The sequence below is a fragment of the Polistes fuscatus genome, unplaced genomic scaffold, assembly GCF_010416935.1.
Source record: "Polistes fuscatus isolate 324 unplaced genomic scaffold, CU_Pfus_HIC Scaffold5, whole genome shotgun sequence".
In the NCBI taxonomy this organism is placed as follows: domain Eukaryota; kingdom Metazoa; phylum Arthropoda; class Insecta; order Hymenoptera; family Vespidae; genus Polistes; species Polistes fuscatus.
The window spans coordinates 5033964-5054832 of NW_025113129.1; the positions used below are offsets into that span (position 1 = coordinate 5033964).

General features: G+C 28.7%; 3 protein-coding genes and 1 pseudogene across 4 annotated transcripts; 3 read left to right on the forward strand and 1 right to left on the reverse strand.

The window, feature by feature from the left end:
• Positions 1-7163: 7163 nt before the first annotated feature.
• Positions 7164-10885, forward strand: LOC122522521 (vacuolar protein sorting-associated protein 53 homolog). The gene is given in 25 exon segments (XM_043643717.1): positions 7164-7310; positions 7312-7344; positions 7488-7704; positions 7707-7887; positions 7955-7984; positions 7986-8067; positions 8138-8205; positions 8207-8430; positions 8433-8653; positions 8725-8905; positions 8908-9025; positions 9027-9065; positions 9153-9256; positions 9259-9307; positions 9383-9446; positions 9448-9512; positions 9592-9670; positions 9808-9859; positions 9862-9952; positions 10042-10238; positions 10276-10378; positions 10380-10398; positions 10464-10494; positions 10497-10574; positions 10577-10885. Coding segments are annotated over 25 exon segments (2427 nt in total). The 5' UTR covers positions 7164-7256; the 3' UTR covers positions 10624-10885.
• A 155-nt stretch (positions 10886-11040) lies between these two features.
• Positions 11041-13592, reverse strand: LOC122522528 (annotated as a pseudogene).
• Positions 13593-13679: 87 nt separating this feature from the next.
• Positions 13680-14828, forward strand: LOC122522503 (activator of basal transcription 1-like). Of its 2 annotated transcripts, none has more exons than XM_043643691.1 (3): positions 13680-14069; positions 14186-14357; positions 14473-14828. In XM_043643691.1, the coding sequence occupies exons 1-3, from the start codon at positions 13913-13915 to the stop codon at positions 14750-14752; spliced, it is 609 nt and encodes a 202-aa protein (XP_043499626.1). In that variant the 5' UTR covers positions 13680-13912; the 3' UTR covers positions 14753-14828. The 2 variants fall into 2 exon arrangements, with proteins under 2 accessions (XP_043499626.1, XP_043499627.1); XM_043643692.1 differs by having other exon boundaries at positions 14189-14357.
• A 965-nt stretch (positions 14829-15793) lies between these two features.
• On the forward strand, positions 15794-20754 carry LOC122522465 (pre-mRNA-splicing regulator WTAP). Its single transcript, XM_043643628.1, is given in 7 exon segments — positions 15794-15833; positions 16315-16685; positions 18709-18833; positions 18919-19097; positions 19186-19340; positions 19507-19977; positions 19980-20754. Coding segments are annotated over 6 exon segments (1416 nt in total). The 5' UTR covers positions 15794-15833; positions 16315-16453; the 3' UTR covers positions 20234-20754.
• Positions 20755-20869: the final 115 nt, after the last annotated feature.

Sequence of the window (20869 nt, forward strand, 5' to 3'; positions counted from 1 at the left end):
GCTTCTTCTTGATTCAGTGTGTTCGACTATTGGTATTTTATCTCTGTTGGCATTTTCGTTTTGTTTATCGTAGTGAATTCCCTTAGAAGCATCGTCTAGAGTAGGTTTTTCCAGTACTTTTTTCTTAGCGTTGGAAATAATTTTTGTTGTAGTAGTTTCCTTGTCTGACATCCTTTATAATTTGCTGGGTGGTTACCGTTGCAATTTACACATCTGACTTTTTTGTTTGTGTTGTTAAATGTTTTTGTGCACATTTGACACAGGCAGGATTTCTATTGCTATAATTTTGTGTGTGTCCATAAGCTTGGCATCGTGTGCATTGTGGTATATTTCTCTTTTAGTTCTAGATGGTTCGACTTTAATTATTGTATTAAGCAGGATATTAATTTCATATATGTTTTTGTTATTATCCTGAGGAGCCAGTTCGATAAAAATAAAGGTAACGGCTGTTTGGTATCGAATTTGTTATATTACTTATTGATCTTACCGTGTGACCAAGTTTGTCTAATTCATTTATTATTTTAACTGTATTTAACTTAGGATGAAGTCCTCAAATTACGATTTTATAGCTCTTCTCGTTTTTTTCTTGATACGTGTGGTATCCCGCGTCTTTAGTTTTTAGTGCATTTATTACCTTTCTGAACGTATCTGGGGTAGTAGTTTGTACTTTTACTTGGTTACCTTTAAGTTGTTTTATTATATAGTTATTTTGTCCAGCTGTTTCATCCAGTAACTCGAACAGAGGGTCGATAATTTCCGCGTCGATTGGTGATGGTTTTACTGCTTTTTTTTTCTTTTAATTTTCCTGTAGTGTTTTGTGGTTCTGTTAAATCGTCGAGTAGATCATAAGAGTTGCTTAGGGGTATGTCTTGAAGCTATTTTGTTTTTAATGATGCGGAAGAGTTATTATTGTTGTTTTTTGTTTCACTTATCTTGCGTTTTTCTGAATTTTGTTATTTGGTTGACTTAGCGGGTATCCAGTTTTGTGAATCTTCCGAATCTATATCCATCTCGCTTTCTATAGACGAGTTTCTATTGTTGATTTTGATTATTCTCTTTTGTGTATAAGCAAGGTTAGAAGATTGTTTTGTTGATTCCCTAGACGGTTGACTTGTTTCGGTATTTTGAATAATGAATGTGTTGCCGTTATTAAAGATTTTAAGAGGCGGGATATTGTTAATTTCCATGGTCAAAGCTTTTTGCCATAGGCTTGAACACGCGGTTACCTGCGAGGGTGCACAGTGTTACCTCACTAGGACACTGGTCACTTCACCCTTGTATCTGCGATGTAAACCTAACGTATGTTATACTGTATCTTGACATATGTATTATTTAAATACTTATATTCTCGAGAGCAGTAGATAAATACGTCCGTATTTACTAACGATTTCCGGGAAAGTGACATATATTTTAAAAGGCAGTAATTAACGGCGCTCAAATGGAAAAAAATAAAAAGGTTTAATATTAAGTTCAACGATGATCACCTGTAACAAAAAGAAAACTATATTAATTATTTTTAATCGCAATAACAACTACAAATTATTGACGAGCAAAATATTAACATAATAAAATATAAAATGACTAAAGAACCATATTCTCTGAAGATTCGATCATGCTGTTGAATCTTAGAAAATAACTCAGTAGTCTATAGTTGCCCTCTTTAGCCACAGTTAAGTGAAGGCCTCTTCGGCATATAGTCTCTTTTTCCTTCATGCCTACTGCATTTGGACATTTCTTACGTGCGAGCAAGATGATACAATACACGTCACTGATTAAATCGTTCAAAAAGTACTTTCAGAATTGGGCATATTATAACGGATAATGATACAGAATGAGAATCGTCCCTGATTTCAAATTATAAAAACACATTTAACCGAATGTCCAAGCAGATAATAATTCCAATCGATGACTTAATAACACTTCACACTTTTAGTATAGAGTAATAAAATCAAATTAAAATAAATGGTATAATTAAATGTAATCAATTTTATTGCAATATTTTTATTTCATTTATTAATTATATTGAATTATATGAAATATTTTTAACCAAATAAGACATAATCAATATAATATTTAAAACTAATTGTAATTATAAAATTCATCAAAGACCTTGCAGATTTGATTCGACTCTATCTCATTCGAGAAAAAATCGAAATAGAAATGAATTTCTTAAACGGTTCCTTTTGAATCATGATACATAATAAATATCACACAAAATTGCCACAAGAAAATTTACAAGTCAAGCAAGATAGAATAAAAAGATATAATTTTGTGACAATTCTGTACAAAATCTGGAGGTGGGACTTTCACTTTTCAGTGGAAACATAACAGGTGCCATTCCGGGATCCTACCTACTTAAAATTAAAGTTTCACATTCACTTAAAAAAGTATGCTACCTGCCTGCTTATTAACCTATATTTAAAAAGAGCAAACATTCACAACAACACATTTACTGCACAGTTCTTTTTGCACGGGTGCAAAAGCCTAAACTAGAGAGCATGCCCCGGGGCACCTCCGACACCCTACTTCAAACGCGTTTTCTAAATTTATGGGAGTACGTACCAATTGCTGTAATCGTCTGTCAAGGCTAGTGATCATTGCATAAATGAATAATGCAAAAATACAGGTATACACTAGTATATATGCATACTAGTTATATACGAGTATATCAAAGTTTCCACAAATAAATGCGGTAATTACAAAGTAATTGTAACGGTAATAGCAAAATGATATTAAAAATTACAAAATTACAAAAAGTGTAGGAGGGAGAAACGGGGATTAGTATATTAATAGCTAAAAATCCTAATCTAAAAATTGATTTATATATAAAAATTTTCTTTCATACATCTTAATCTCATAATGACTTTCAAAAAAATTTTAAGAATTTAAAAAAATTAAAAAATCCTCGGACGATTCCTTTCATTAAGTTGGTTGTTCTAATTTAAGAATTGGTCTCTGAGCCGCCACTTAACTGCCAGAGTCTATCCGTCGCGAATGGATTTGTCTTCTTACTCATTTATTTACAATATTGAAGTATCGATATATCGAAATAAAACACGATATGGTAAGCTAAGTACGATATAATGCATGTAAGATATTTATTACATGCTTTTCTGGACGAAACCGAGTAAATTAATACTCGATTTCACCACTACTAAAGCGAGTAGAAAAAAATGCATTAATAAATTGCACTGTTAATTAAATGAATTTAACCGATGAGACAAGAAGACCTATCCTGAGCTAGCAAAATATACAATAGAATATATACAGTTTCATGAGCAATTCCAAAAAAGGAATTACTCATGTACCCGTCAATAATTTTTTGGAATAATTACAACCAGTAGCTCGTGCCAATTGGGACTTTTCATCCTCGGCATGATTGAGCACCAGAGGGATTTTAAATTTTAACTCAAGCCCTGTCAACTTTTATATAATATATATGTGGCATTTTAAAATAAAACAACGCATATACCAAATATGAACAGTTAGCATTTAAAGTTCTGCGGTGGCTCCAAAATTATTATTATATATATATATATATGTAAGAAAGAATAAAAAAAAGAAAAAGAAAATATCAAAATATAGATATCAGTCCACACTAAATATAATAGCCCAGTCAACGCGGGCCAAACCCGGAACTTTTTTAGTTTATGCTTCAAAATTTGATCTAAGGGTAAGTTGACGACGCTGAATCGAATGGTGCTAATTATAATAAAATCAGCAACCGGCATCTTGGGGAAAAAGGGTAAAAAAGAGTAAAATATAGCCTTATCTTAGAATCTAGGCATTTAATCGAAAAAAGTTTCAAACAAAAGTTGTAGAGAATTAAAATATACATAAAAAAATGTTCTATGAGTTATCTTCGTATTTTCAAAAATAAGCGAATAAAATTGGATTGAAGATGGGAACAAAATTTTAAGAGTGGGAGAAAGCAAGCTTATCCCTCCGTCGCGTTTTACACGCGAGCGAGCTAGTATGCGTGCGAGCGTCCGTGTGCACTAATACACAAACGAAGGATCTTCGGCAATCTTCGGGACTCTCGGTCTTGAATGCAAGTGAGAGTGAGAGAAGAAACCGATATTTCTCTTTTCTATTTGTTTAGGCGATAACGAGTATTATTGTCCTTGGCCATCGATTGTTGAGCGTTCTGATATTTCTCTTTTATATTTTTTCTTTCGGTAGCAAGAATTTACGTCTTGGCCATCGAGCGTCGAGCGTTTTGTATACGAGTGCGAGTGAGAAAGAAAACCGATATTTCTCTCTTTCTATTTTTTCTTTCGGTAGCGAGAATTTTTCGTTTTGGCCATCGTGCGTCGAGCGTTCTATATATCTATATATATCGGCGTATAAGCGCGGCACTTTTAAATCGAATCTTGATGCTTATGGCACGCCATTTCTTTATTTATTGTCAAAAATAATGAACCTTGAGTAAAAAAAAATAATTCATTTTAACAGAAACTATTATTATTTAGTTGAGAGTAAAAATAATGAATTAATTTTGTGTCTCGCCATAAAATTAATTAGAATAAATAATTGATATAAATTTTTGCTTCACAAAAATTTATTTGTATATCAAATTGAATACGTATTCTCTTTAAGACGAAATTTAAAATTTAAATATTTTTCCTATTAAATTATGTATTTTATAAAATTTTAAATTACTGATTTTTGGCTCGTAAAAATTTATTAGTGTATCAAATAAATACATATTTGAAAAAGAAGAATTTTATATCCACACATAAAACTAATTCAAGATATATATGAAAGGATATTCTAAAAACGTGGAATTTATTTTTTGTCTACACATAATTTTAATTAATTTTTATTATGTTATAAGAAAACAGTAATGCATTCTGATTCATCTTCGAAGTCTTAAGTATTGTACAAAAAATATTGAGCAATTATCAATTGGTGCGTTAGCGTAAGTAGTAACGTCTTCGCTTCTCGCGCTGGATTATTAACGTTCGATTCTTCGTGGCGGAATTATTTTTTTATAAGTTTTTCTATCCTTAACAAGGAGACGATCAGTGAGTCTCACCTCAGATTTTTTTCAAATTTTGCACTTACGATATAAATTTTATTAGGAAATCAACATTATTACGCGAGTAATAAAATTACCAATTATAAATTAAATAATATCCAATAAATAAAAAAATTAATTTTAACGTGTCGAAACGATACAGTTTTTAGGATGATATTTACAGGATGAATTTGTAATTTAAGTAATAAACTTCCTTTATTTGTGCAGGATGTAAAAAAATTTATTGCTTTTAATTTTTTTGTAATAATTTTAATTTTTTTCTATATATAATTAGAAATTAGGAAATGTAAAAATAATTTATATAACCTAAGGATAGAAAAACTTATAAAAAAATAATTCCGCCACGAAGAATCGAACGTTAATAATCCAGCGCGAGAAGCGAAGACGTTACTACTTACGCTAACGCACCAATTGATAATTGCTCAATATTTTTTGTACAACTTAAGACTTCGAAGATGAATCAGAATGCATTACTGTTTTCTTATAACATAATAAAAATGAATTAAAATTATGTGTAGACAAAAAATAAATTCCACGTTTTTAGAATATCCTTTCATATATATCTTGAATTAATTTTATGTGTGGATATAAAATTCTTCTTTTTCAAATATGTATTTAATTTGATACACTAATAAATTTTTACGAGCCAAAAATCAGTAATTAAAATTTTATAAAATACATAATTTAATAGGAAAAATATTTAAATTTTAAATTTCGTCTTAAAGAGAATACGTATTCAATTTGATATACAAATAAATTTTTGTGAGGCAAAAATTTATATCAATTATTATTCTAATTAATTTTATGGCGAGACACAAAATTAATTCATTATTTTTACTCTCAACTAAATAATAATAGTTTCTGTTAAAATGAATTATTTTTTTTTACTCAAGGTTCATTATTTTTGACAATAAATAAAGAAAGGCGTGCCATAAGCATCAAGATTCGATTTAAAAGTGCCGCGCTTATACGCCGATATATATAGATATATAGAACGCTCGACGCACGATGGCCAAAACGAAAAATTCTCGCTACCGAAAGAAAAAATAGAAAGAGAGAAATATCGGTTTTCTTTCTCACTCGCACTCGTATACAAAACGCTCGACGCTCGATGGCCAAGACGTAAAATTCTTGCTACCGAAAGAAAAAATATAAAAGAGAAATATCAGAACGCTCAACAATCGATGGCCAAGGACAATAATACTCGTTATCGCTAAACAAATAGAAAAGAGAAATATCGGTTTCTTCTCTCACTCTCACTTGCATTCAAGACCGAGAGTCCCGAAGATTGCCGAAGATCCTTCGTTTGTGTATTAGTGCACACGGACGCTCGCACGCATACTAGCTCGCTCGCGTGTAAAACGCGACGGAGGGATAAGCTTGCTTTCTCCCACTCTTAAATTTTGTTCCCATCTTCAATCCAATTTTATTCGCTTATTTTTGAAAATACGAAGATAACTCATAGAACATTTTTTTATGTATATTTTAATTCTCTACAACTTTTGTTTGAAACTTTTTTCGATTAAATGCCTAGATTCTAAGATAAGGCTATTTTACTCTTTTTTACCCTTTTCCCCAAGATGCCGGTTGCTGATTTTATTATAATTAGCACCATTCGATTCAGCGTCGTCAACTTACCCTTAGATCAAATTTTGAAGCATAAACTAAAAAAGTTCCGGGTTTGGCCCGCGTTGACTGGCCTAATGATTCTCCTTACCTCTACCTTCCATATTTCTATGCTAACTTTTTTATACTCGCGAAACGAGCTGTCACTTGCGACGCCAACGCTCGGAAGTAGGGTCATGGTCGAAGCTGTCGTTTGCAACGGCTACCACCAGGTGACAACGTTGTTCGGTGACCAACCACCACAGAATTAAGGGAAGGATTCTCCTATTGCGTTTGTAATTTAAATTTTGTTCGTGACGTTGAATGAAAATGACGTTGAAATCGCACGTGCATTGAAGATAAAAAAATGATGCACACGACAGTATTTTGACAGTGAAACGATATCAAGTGTCACTTTATAATTAATAAGAATAGATTGATTCGCAAAAAAGAAATTATTTAATTATTAACAAAGTAACTTATTTTCAAATTTGAATAAAGAATATTAATGCTATAGAAATGTATAAAATATTTATAAACACTTTATCAGAGGTTAGAAATTAAAAGAAAAAGAGCATGTAAAATAATATCCCAAAGATAATAAAGCATAATGGAAATTAACGAAGATAGTGATTTGAGTGATCTAAGATCTGGCGTTTATACATTTCCCTTCGAGTGTACAAAATGTTATAGATCAGGTTTGTGTTCTTATTTATTTCGAACTTTTATACTCTGTTAACTTTATGAATCAAAATTAACATCTATTTGATTGAGTATTAATAACATTTGACAGCATACAGTACATGCATAATATATTGTCTATTTTTTTATTAATTAATAGGTATTATCCAGCGATGATCCATTGGATGAAGCAAATTTCACAGTCGTTAATTATATTAATTCTATATTTCCAACTGAACAATCTTTGTCTAATATCGATGATGTAATGAATGAAATGGAACAGAAAATTGATACTATTGACAAAGAGATGAGCGCTGTTGTATGCGGACAGACAAATATAGGTCAAGATGGTAAAGCAGCATTGGAAGATGCTCAAAAGTAATTAAACAATTATTTGTTCATATTAAAGATATAAAGAATAAAGCAGAAAAATCCGAAGAAGAAGTCCAAGAGATCACAAGAGATATTAAGCAATTAGATTTCGCTAAAAGAAATCTTGTAACTTCTATAACAACATTAAATCATTTACATATACTTGTTGAAGGAGTTGACACATTGAAGTATGTTTTTATTTATATTTATACTTTGTATTTAAAATATTATATATTATTATTTATGTCTACTTAGAATATTTATACAGAAAAAACAATACGGAGAAAATTAAACAAGCAATGACAGAAGTCATGCAACACTTCGATAGTTACATGGATATACCAGAAATTAAAAAATTATCAGATGAAGTAAGATATTTTACATTATATTGTTAACATAAGTGTATATAAAATAATTTTTATTTCTTTCTTATTCCAGGTTCGACAAATACATGTTGAATTAGCTCAACAGATTACAACAGATTTCAAAGAAGCATTTCCGGGCAAAATCCAAAATATTTAATCAACTGACAGATGGATGCGTAGTAATATCTTTATTAGATCCAAAAGTAAAGTATGTACCATTGCCACAATTTTTCAAATTACAAAAATAATAATAATTTATATCTAAAAACAATTGAAAACAATACAAACCTCTGAATCTAAATTCCGGTACAATCTTTCACCCGATTGGGAATATCTGAACGTATGCTATTCAATTCTGTTATGTTACAACGAGGCTCTGACCAAATTGATGCATAAAAGACGTGCAGAAATAGATGTCAAATTGTTACTCTATGCGATTCAACGAACAGCGAATTTTGAATTATTTTAGCTAAACGTTTGCAGGAAGCAAATATTTACGCTACTACTACAATATCTAATGAACATGGAATTTGACCGTAAATAATAAAGACAATAAAGGATCTGGAAACCCATTGAGGAAGACGAACAAGTAAAATTAGTTTGATTATTTTTAATATTTCTTAAAATATTATTTCTATATAATATAAAAATTTCTTTCAGGTGGAACATCAAAAGTCAAAAACATCTCATTTTATAAACCTCATAGGAAGATGTTTTGAACCATACTTATATATATATATCGACAGTTTAGACCGTAATCTAGCCGATTTAATGAATAAATTTGTATCTGATTATAAAACTCAACCACTAGGGGGAAAAGATTTTGATGATAATGAGGCTCCAATAGTGTTCTATCCTGTGCTGAATTATTTCTTTTCTATAAAAAATGTATATTGCAGTGCACGCAACTTAGTACAGGAGTAATAATGCTGGACCTTACTAGAACTTTTCAAAAATATTTACGAATACGCCGTAAAGATACTTCAAAATAATTTACCTAAGTTAATAGTACTAATATTTATCAATATACTAATTTTTAAGATTCTCTGTGAACTGTCTTATTGCTCATACAACAAATTTGGTTACAGGAATGGAAGCAGTCTAGGAATTAGTACAAGTATGAGTAGTATAACACGAGATTTTCGTGGTTTATCAACATCCGGATTTATACAAAATGTTCAAAATTTTTTAAAAGAGGTGAAAGTACGAAATTTTGTAAAGAAGAACAAGCACGTATTTGCTGGTAAAAATGAACTAACATTTTTAAATATTCAAAAAATTCTTGCAAAATAAATAAAACATTTAAGAATCTTTTCAGCATTTTAACAACGGCAGAATATTGTTTAGAAACGACGCAACAATTGGAAGAAAAATTACGTGAAAAAAACGGATCAATGCTATGCGAAAAGAATTAATTTATCTCAAGAGCAAGATATCTTTCACGTACGGTATCTTTGTCTCATATTTTGATATTAAAAATTACAAAATTTTACTAAACTAAATGTAATTTTAAACGTTTGCTCCTAGTGTTATTTCAGAATGTATCCTTTTACTCGTTCAAGACTTAGAAGCAACTTGCGATTCTGCATTAACTGCAATGACCAAGGTATACATTAAATAACTTAAAAATAAATATAATTTTCTTAGAGTTTATTAATAAACTTACACAGATACAATATTTAAAATATAAACATTTGTTTAAAGGAACAAGCATAAAATAATCATATTCCTGTTTTCTTTTAGATACAATGGAGTTCTATAGAAACGGTTGGAGATCAAAGTAATTATGTTAATACATAGTGGTACATCTACGACAAACGATTCCTACGATAAGAGATAGATTATCTTCCTGTCGGAAATATTTCACACAATTATGTGTGAAGTTCGCAAAGTATAATATCTTTCTCTCTAATATAGGAATTATTTAATATTTATTTATAATATAATTGATTTACGATTCAAATGGGAATTTTTATTACAGTTCTTTATAACTAAATTGGTGCAGCAATTATATAAATGTAAACCGTTAAGTGCAGTAGGTGCAGAACAATTATTGCTTGACGTTCATATGCTGAAAACAGAAATTTTAAAATTACCTTCCACAGGCTATCAAATTCAGCGAGAACCACCTGCTTCTTATACAAGGTAATATATTCATTTCAAAATGATTATAATAAAAATATAATTTTATTTTTTAAACAGATTGTTAATAAGGTATGACAAATGCTGAAATGATTCTTAAAATTGTCATGTCGCCGAATGACTTTGTAAAAGAATGTAAGATGCACCTACCAGATTTACAAGTATCAGAATTTCAAAATCTTAGATATGAAGGTAATGATCGTTCATATAATTAGATACGTATATACTATTAATTTATCTTAATTATATTTATTTAGGGTTTAAAAAAAACAGAACAAGTTCAATTAATAAACAATTCAAGCAACCAGAGAGTACAGGTTTATCGTTAACTTCGAGAAACAATGCCATTCAAGAAAGTCCTGAGCATGAGCAGGTCAAATTAAAAAATTAGAAAAACTTATTAAAAAAAGGATGTAAATTACCTACTTTTCCTTTGTTTTATGTCCGCATACTATTTAGATAATTAAGGATGAAAATATTGTAATTTTAAATACATTTTATTTTGTTATATATTTATTTTTTAAAAAAGAACAAGATACATAAATTGAATATATGTATGTATATATGAATATGCTATAGTGAGCCTTGAATGTATATCTTGAGTACTCAAGCATCCATTGTTACAAACGTATATATATGTGTGTAACTGAATAAAACAAGCATATTGTACAAAGCTCAATTTGCTTGATTGCTTTCTATAATATTACGATTTTTATAATGTAATATACTTATAATTGCTATCATTGTCATCATTACCATTTTTTTATTATTAATATTATTATTATTATTATTATTATTATTATTATTATTATTATTATTATTATTAATATTATATCCATTATAATTGCTTTTTTACTGTTATATTGATATCAATATTATACTTCCTTTGTAAATATAATAGCACACATTATCTCGTAAAATAATTTTGATAACATATTAATAAAATTTTACATTTCCTTTTGGAATATTTCAAAATACAGGGTTTAGTTTAAACTCAAATGAAATGAAAACTTCAGCGAAGATTCATTATCAGTGTTGTTCAATTCAAGAATATTATATTCCTCACCGTATATGGCAACATAAAGACCAATTCTAAGAACATACTGTTAAAATTCCAAATTGAAAAGTATACCTAATAAAAATATTTCATAAAATGTCTTATATCACTAAAAACTGTAATTATAAATTATTTCTCTTCTGATAAGTCATTGATTTTTTTTACTGTTAGTGATAGATTAAAATCTAGAGCGCGTACTCATTCTTGATATTAATATAGACTGTGTACATATTATATCAAAGAATAATTTATAACAGATTAGTAGTCAAAATTATTATATATCCATGAATTTAAGACCATATATATTGTCTATAAGATTATTTCTTATAGTTGCCACTTTACACTGTTCCAACATCTTCTGGATCGTAGTTTTTCATCCTCTTATTGTACGCTATTATTTCCTGAACAGTGAAAAAATTAATGAAGAATATTTTTAATGAAAGATTTAATTTTTTTAAATTCTTTGTTCTAATTTGCAAATGTACTAAACACTTAAATTGATTATCTTTTAAAATCATTTTTATCCAAAAGTATATTACATACTTTCATATCTAACTCTATCTTCTTCAGCAATAGCCATATATTTTGATTTAGTTTGCAAATCAGTTGTCATCCAAAGTTTACCAATTCTTTAGCAATATCACCAACACCCATTTCTGGATGCAATTCTCTCATCTTACCACGTAATTCTTGGCAAAAGTAGAAAATGCTGAACTAATAACAAATAAGTAAAAAGCTTTTATATGTATCTAATAAAGATTAGAAAAACAAAGAACATAGAATATGAACAAGGATATACATACAGTGCACGCTTTGGAGCATCCTTGTCTCTATATCTCTTTGTTCCTCTACGTGTTGGTTTCTCAATTTCTTCATGACCATAATGTCTATCGTAATAATACATCTTTTTATTGCAATGAGTCCCACCTTCAAGATGAACTATCTAATAATATACATAAATAAATAAAATAAATATTTATTAAAATCATAGAATGAAAGTAAAATTAAATTATCACAATGTTAAACTTACTTCATTTTTAACCGGAACAGCATTAATAATAAAATTTATTTTGGGCATTAGACCACTTTGCTTGCTTGATTGGATGAAACACCAGAAACGCTAACAGGCTTCATTACCCCGTCGCCACATTCTAAAAAGTATAATGACTTTTCGCAAATTATATATGTGAATATGTACATATAATCTATATAATAATTAAATAAAAAATGAAAACATAACTTACCGGGGGGTATATTTCCAGGATTAACAATCATAGTATCTCTCATTCCAGAATTTAAGGAATTATCAGGATTTTTAGAAAGATATACATTTTTTCTATCATTAGACTCCATGATTGCAAAGGATTTTATCTTAATACGTCCTTTATGAAGATTTATTTGTTTAGTTGCCTAAAATACTTTTATATTTATATCAAAAACTTTAATCTTATTACTATGTACTACCTTATGTTTCTTTTATTATTCTTATTTCATTAGCTTGATTACTTACCGCACACAAATAAGAATTATTTTAAATATATATATAATTTAGTCATGACACTTAACAACAATATTTAAAAGACTTTTTTTATTCTGAAAGAACAAATAAATAAATACAGAATAAAATAATTTAACAACATATATACAAGTATTACAAATACTACCCATAAAATTATTTAGTAATCATTTTGTGTATATATATATATATATATATATATATATATATATATATATATATTTTTTTTTTCTTAATAATAATCTTTTCGCACTTTAAATCTTGATTTGTTATTTCGTAAAAATAAAGCATTTTTACAAGGATTAGTCGTTCGTATCATTTTCGTTTCTTTGTTGAACATGGGAGAAGCAATTCCAACACATTCGCGTATAAATGAAGCACAAAAAAAAAGAAATAAAATAACACTAAAAGAACAATAATCGACCAGAATATAATAAAATAAAAAGAAAAAAAACAACAACAACAAAGGATACATTTAATTATAGCAGCATCGATTTACCTATTGTGACAACATAGTCGCAACAGAGTACCTTAGCATAAGCTGCTGTTATCCACGTAGTTTAATCAAGAATCACCTACAACCGTTCCCTATGTTCAATGTAAATGTCCGTCGACAGTTGCTACGCGATTATATTGTTGCATCGTACAAAAGCTGTACGATGTGGATTTAGGATTCGTACAATTAGTCGCATTGATTAAATGTATGCTTTCTATATGCCGGTAATCTACACGATAAAAATTAATCTAACTGAACGTGATATAAATGTCGTAATTTGACGTTGAAATACAAGTACCTTGATTCCGTCCCTTTATGGCGTAGTTCAGTGATACCAACTTTTCTATTTTAAATCTTCCAGTGCTCCTGTGAATAACCCAACTTTTTATGTAACAACCTAACACATTTCAGTTTTATTGTAATTATTGAATTTTTAGATTATATACAAAATATATTATTTCGTATTTTAATTATTGAAATAAATAGAACAAAAATATTTGATTATTAACCATATTTTGGTTAAATATAGAAATCATTACATATATGCGAGTACTTAAGTATATGCAGTATATACATATTTTGATTAAGAATACGCAAAAGTTTTAGTGTATGTGCATCGTTATAAACATAACAAAAGATGTCTGATACACAGGAAGTGAAAAGTGTCAAAAAAAAAAAAAGTGGAATTATTTATTTATCATCTATTCCTAAATATATGAACATTATTATGGTTAGAGAAATGTTTTCCACTTATGGAAAAGTTGGTAGAGTATATTTACAACTTGCTGAAAATCGTAAGTTATACATAATATTTTTCAAGATATTCAGTTGCAATTAAAAATAAAAGACTTAAAGATAATCTCTTTGAAAAAATAAGATATTTGTATTTACAATAAACTTTTTTTCACAGCAGAGAGTGGTAAGAAAAGAAACCCGATAAAACATTTTACAGAAGGATGGGTGGAATTCGAAAGTAAAAGAGTAGCCAAATATGTAGCTGCGACATTAAATAACAAACAAATTTCAATGCGTAAGAAAAGTAAATTCTTTGATGTCATATGGAATATCAAGTATTTACCACGGTAAGAAAATGCTAAGTAATTACATCTTTCTATTTATATTTACTTTATTATTTGTATTTTATAATATATTATTTATTAATTACAAATTATATTAATATACAAGTTCTTTCTTTAGATTTAAATGGATTCATTTAAGTGAACGTTTAGCATATGAACGAGCAGTTCACAAGCAAAGACTTCAAACAGAAATTGCACAAGCAAAGAGAGAAACTAATTACATTTCTAATAATATCGATAGAAGTAAGAAGTTAAGTAAAAAGAAAGTTGAAGGAAACACAACGAATTTTATTTTACCTAAAATCAAACAAAGGGACACAGATGCAGAAATTAGAAATATGAAAGGAGAAACCGAGCCCCAAAATAGAGACGAAATTTTTAAATCTTTATTTAGTTAATGTTTCTCTAAAAGACTATAATAAATATTTAATTTTCGAATATTTTATTTTATTATATAAAACTAGTAATAAACTATATTACTATATTATAAATATTAATATTTTAACGAATTTATTTTACCTAAAATCAAACAAAGGGACACAGATGCAGAATGAGAAGATAGGAGAAACCGAGCCCCCAAAGAGAGACGAAAGTTTTAAAATCTTTATTTAGTTAAGTTTCTCTAAAAGACTATAAGATAAATTTAATTTTCGAATAGTTTATTTTATTATAAGAAAACTAGTAAGAACTTATGACGATATACTATAAATATTAATATTTGTACACAATCAAATAATCTATGATAGATCAAAGAGTACAAATAAAACGATTTAATTAGGTATGTTTGTGGACGTTTCATATTCGTGATATTTGTAATTGAGAAAAAAAAATATAATATTATTGAAAAAGCTTTTTAACTTAAAAAAGAAGAAAGAGAAAATCAGTGTTCAGCATTCTGTGAATGGCGCATGCGCATAAACTCGAATTTCAGATTAAATCGAAGAGACTATTTCGTATCGCCATTCTGTATGTGTGGTTGGGTGGTTGGATCGGCTTACATTAGATGTGTGAGTGTCACGGGTTTCCCATTACCATATACGAAAGTAATATCGAAAAATCTTGCAAGTTTCAATGACCTTTCTTAGTTTCGTGTAATTTTCGTTTGTATAATATAAAAAGTATTAGTCTGGTTTAAAGAAAAGTTAAATTATTATCAAATAGGTTTTTTAGATTGATCGATTGAGGAATTCAAGTGAATTGTAAAAAGTCATTTCGTAGTTACTTGTCAAGCTTATAAACGTATACATATGTATAAATAGATGCATTTTGCATCATGCACGATCAAACTTTTGTTATTGACATCTATGAATGATATGCAAATATCATATTTATCGGGTACGTAACATATAATTATTTTGGAGAAAATAAAACTCAAGCTAATAAAATTCAGTAAATAAAATTGACAGTTGGTAACAGCAAGTTAGTCAGATTCCCGATAGAGATTTACCTTATGGCTAAACATCTGGAGTATCTCTGATTGTATGAATGTACAACTATGTTTATACATTTGAAATTACGTAATTATTTGCCTTTAAAGTTTTTTCCTTTTTTTGTACATAGAAAATTATAAATTAAATAATAGTTTAATTTAATTGTAGACACGAAATTCTAATTGAAAATATGTCCCCACGAAATGGCGTCACAGCTATGTACTTTTGATTATACACGCTGATCCTTGGAAACAGATAATCTGTAATTTTTCTCTCCATACAAATCTCTCGCATAACTTAGTATTCATCACATCATAAAAAATAAATTTTGCACTTATTAATAAATTTATTGGTGATTTGCAAAAAAGAAAACTAAAATATGTGCATAAGATAATATTTCTTGGATTTATAAAGAGCTATTTTTTTCCAAAATTAAAGAAGATATTATTTATACTACAAAATGTGAATAATAATTAAGTAATATCTAATTATTTTTCTAATACTAATAGATATTTTCTTGTCTTTCACAGATATTTGGCATCATCTTATTACTATTTGCATTGGTCTATCTCTAACAAGGCTTTAACTAAAGTATTAAGGATTGCAGATAACTCAAACAGATATTCTGACAATCCTTTATATGATCGTGCAGTAAAATAGCAACGTGAAATGGCAGAGGAGTGTAATGAGGTTAAATCAACAGGACCATCTTCGCCAAGAAGTCCGCTTAGCAATGGGACGGGAACTAAAGCTTGTAGTCCACATTCTCCACGGCAGCCAAAGCGTATAAAGCTTACAGGACAACAATTGGACAGCTTAACTAAAGACGAATTGGCAGCCAAGTGGCAAGAACAGGACTTATATGTGGAATATCTAGAGGCCCAAGCAGCAGCCCAGGAAGGTACTGAGATCACTTGAGTGAGGCCAACTCACTCTCCACATTTCTTAACCAGATTAATGAATGCCAGAACACTGCAATCTCTCACATGAGATAAGACTCTTATAGGGACGTTAAGCTTAGATCTCAACTGTTTTAAATCAGTGTATAGGATAATAATGATGTTAAACATATATATATATATATATATACATATATATATATATATATATACACACATATATAAAAGTTTCTAAGTTAAGGGGAATTTATTTATAAGTTAGTTAGAAAATTAATTAAGTATACTTTGGAGTTTTCTCCATTTTTTTGGGACTGATTAAGTTGAATCGAGCATGCTTTCCTATTATTGCTAATCTTAATTAACTTATCTGAATCGCAATGTGCATTTCAGATATAGTATTGTATATATTTTTAAAACATATTATCGACTACTTTTTCATACGTAGTAAGAACAAAAAGATATATCATTGTCTTTCAAGTGCATTGAAGAAAACAAAAAAGAAAACAAAAAGATAATAATAAAAATGAGTGATACATGATATTTGTGGGAATCAGGTGACATTTTTATAGTGCAACTTGCTACATGAAATATAATTATTATGGAAGAAGTCTATACACATCATGCAAAACTTCAAGATGCATTATACTTTTTTCTAAAACATGCGTGTTCTCTTAAGGTGTATGGTGCGAATCAAAACAAAAAGAAAGAATAGAAAAGTGATGCTGTGCATATTATGCAGACAAATGAATTTTTTCATTTAACATCTGTATGTCTGCTTGAATTATTTTTATTTCGTGAAATTGGAAGAGAAATATCATTTTTAATTTAATCCTATAAGTGAAAGTGCGGTGTGCTGCGCATGTTCTCCTATAGTGTAATAAGCATTAAAGTTGGCAAAGAAACATGTGTGTGCGTGTGTGTACACATTCAATATGAAGTTTTCACCTTATGAGGATCATAAGGGATATAACATCTGCTCCGATGCTAACTTTACAACCCAGAGGAATGTAAAGAATGGTCCCATGCATCCTTCGGCCTAGAAAACACTGTGCTGGTCCTGAAATTATGGTGGGTCTTGAAAATGTTAATTGATCTGGTCGCCATCTGGAATCCCTTGTGTATAATTGGATACCCTATTTTTTTAAATTTATGCATCCTCTATCTTATCTGATTTTTCATTCTGTCCATTTAATATGGTTGAATGATACTGTTATAATTATTGTGTTTATAGTTATGTATATATATATCATATATAAGAAATACATATATATGTATATATACTCTACAATAATCTCATAATAATAAGCAAAACAAATCTATAAGTACTATCAATATTATATCTGTATGTATTTCTTATACATACTATGATGAAAATAATTGCCATTGACGAAATATTAAGAACAATAACTCTATTATATCGTAATTAAAGTAAATATTTTAGACGTTTCATTTGGACAAATAAAAACTGCTTTTATTAGAAACTTATAAGAAAATGAGAATAAATCTAAATTAGATCGTTAATGAAATATATAGATATAGTAATATATCTTTTTCATGGAGACAATTTAATTCATGTTCTGGGATACAAATGTGAAACTGATTCAGTGAAACTAATGGGCTAATATATATAATATTAAAGTTATTTAATACTTTACTTTCATTTGAAAATGCAAGGAAAAAATAATATTTAATAATATTAATACACAAATATTTTAGTTTTATCAAAGCCATTATCAACACGCACACACATATAAATAAATTGACTAATGGAAAAAAGTTAAGAAGCTGATACTGAAACAAATATTTTAGATTAAAGATTAAATGTACTAAGAGATATAAGATAGTATTTTAATTTACATAATAATTTTATTATCGCATGTAATCAATACAATTTACTATATTTTAATTTATTAGAACATTAACATTAGTACTCTTTGAAAACATCAAAGTATATGTCAAACATGCAAATGGATAGTAAAAGTAATAAATACATATTGCAAAAGTTGACATAATACCATTTTATAGGTGAAATAGCTTCGTTGAGAGAATCCGAAGACAAATTCAGACAACAACATATTGAAGCTTCTCATCGTGAAAAAATCTTAGTGAGAAGGCTTGCCTCTAAAGAACAAGAACTTCAAGAATGTGTTGTATGTATTTTTAATTTAATTCTGTCAATCATAATAATTTTGGATATAACGTATATACTCACAAAAGCATTTTATTATCCAACAGAATCAAATATCAGAGATGAAAGCAGCCCAAGTACCATCCGTTACTTCTTTGAGATCTGCCTTGCTAGATCCAGCTGTTAATCTTTTAATACAAAAATTAAGGCAAGAATTGGTCACAACTAAAGCTAAATTAGAAGATACACAGAGCGAACTAAGTGCATGGAAATTCACACCAGATAGGTAATTAATTATAGTTGTTTAATGTATAAGCAAGATTTATTATATATTTAAATATATATTATGTATATAATTAAATGTGTACTTTTAGTAACACCGGTAAAAGATTAATGGCCAAATGTAGATTATTATATCAAGAAAATGAAGAATTGGGTCGAATGATAGCTAGTGGAAGAATTGCTAAATTAGAGGGTGAACTTGCATTACAAAGAAGTTTCAGCGAAGAAGTTAAAAAATCTCAATCAGGTATGTATTATATAATAAAGTATTGTACTATGTTTCAGATAATAATGAAATTAAAAAGAGCATATTTATTATTTGAATACTATATTATTTATAATACTATATATTTATATATATATTATTTATTATTCGATTACTATATAACTTTTATTTATGTTCTATCGAATAGAGTTAGATGAATTTCTTCAAGATTTAGATGAAGACGTGGAGGGTATGCAAAGTACAATATATTTCTTGCAACAAGAATTACGTAAAGCACGAGAGTCGGTTATTTTATTGCAACAAGAAAATACGGTATTGAAAATAAATTCTGGTGATAATAATTCAATGAATCTGACTAATGGATTGTCACCCCATACACCATCAATCAAAAAAGAAAAATCCGAGGAAAATTTAGCAGTAGATATTAAGAACTCGAAATTGACGGAAGGAAGTGATATGTGTAAAACTACGAGAACTTCGCCTTTACTAGATAATAAACTACTTCAAAGTGAACATGCAAGTATCGAAAGAGTAGATCGGATAGATAGAAAAACAAATCAAACAGATCATAACGATGAGAGCTCGAGCGATTCGGCTGCTTTAATAATTAAAGTCGAAAATGAAGAATTGAGTGATAGGGAAGAAGATCACGAAGAAAATCGAATAATAAGAAAACATTGAGGACTAAGAGTTACGATAAATACAGTGGAAAAACTAACGGGGATGAAGTATTGACTAGAGCAACTAGGGGTAGGGAAAGGACGAAAAGGGACAAAAGTGCACCGAGCAGTGACGACGAAAGGACGCATAAAAAGAAAAGAAGAGAAAGTGTTCTTTCTCTAGATTATAACGACGCTGATGATGATGCATTAGTTCTGACTAATGGTGAGACTCTTCAAAGTGATCCTGAGTGAATAAAAAAGAAATAATTTCTCGATTACGTATACATTATCATTTCATCACACGTGATTTTTTAGAGAACTAATGTGGTTCACAATATAGGATTAATGTCAATTGTACAAAAAAAAAAAGAAAAACAGAATTTGTACTTATTTCTTGGTAACAAAATTCTGTGCTAATTCTAATCTTATAAGTATTAGTTCGTATACTAATTATCATGTGTAACTTTGTACTTCTGATACTACTGATAATATTTTGATTGAGTCAATAAGCTATTCTCTCATTTTCATATTTCATTAAATTACTCTCTGTGTATATTATATTGTATTAACCGTATTTTTTTATCCTGTTCTATTCTGTTCTATTCTATAGTATTACATTTCAATTTATTCTACTTTTTGACATTTATATAAATATATACACATAATTCAAACAAATTTAATTTGTAAATAAAAATTTGTAAATCACACATGATCCAAATTGTGAAATAATCTAATTACGTATTGGTTAATTATCAATGAATAATTTGGGTGAAATAAGGGTATTTTGGGACATTATTTTTTAATAATTAACCAAAATTATTTCGAAATTACATGAAAATTAATTTATTCGTACCTCATTGAATGAAGTAACAAAGCAAAAAAAACAGT

Excerpts from the sequence above, each read along its gene's own strand:
- LOC122522503 (XM_043643691.1), top strand. The coding sequence starts at position 13,913 with ATGTCTGATACACAGGAAGTGAAAAGTGTCAAAAAAAAAAAAAGTGGA. Across the intron at positions 14,070-14,185 it reads TTTACAACTTGCTGAAAATC|CAGAGAGTGGTAAGAAAAGA; the intron begins GTAAGTTATACA and ends TTTTTTTCACAG. Across the intron at positions 14,358-14,472 it reads AATATCAAGTATTTACCACG|ATTTAAATGGATTCATTTAA; the intron begins GTAAGAAAATGC and ends TTCTTTCTTTAG.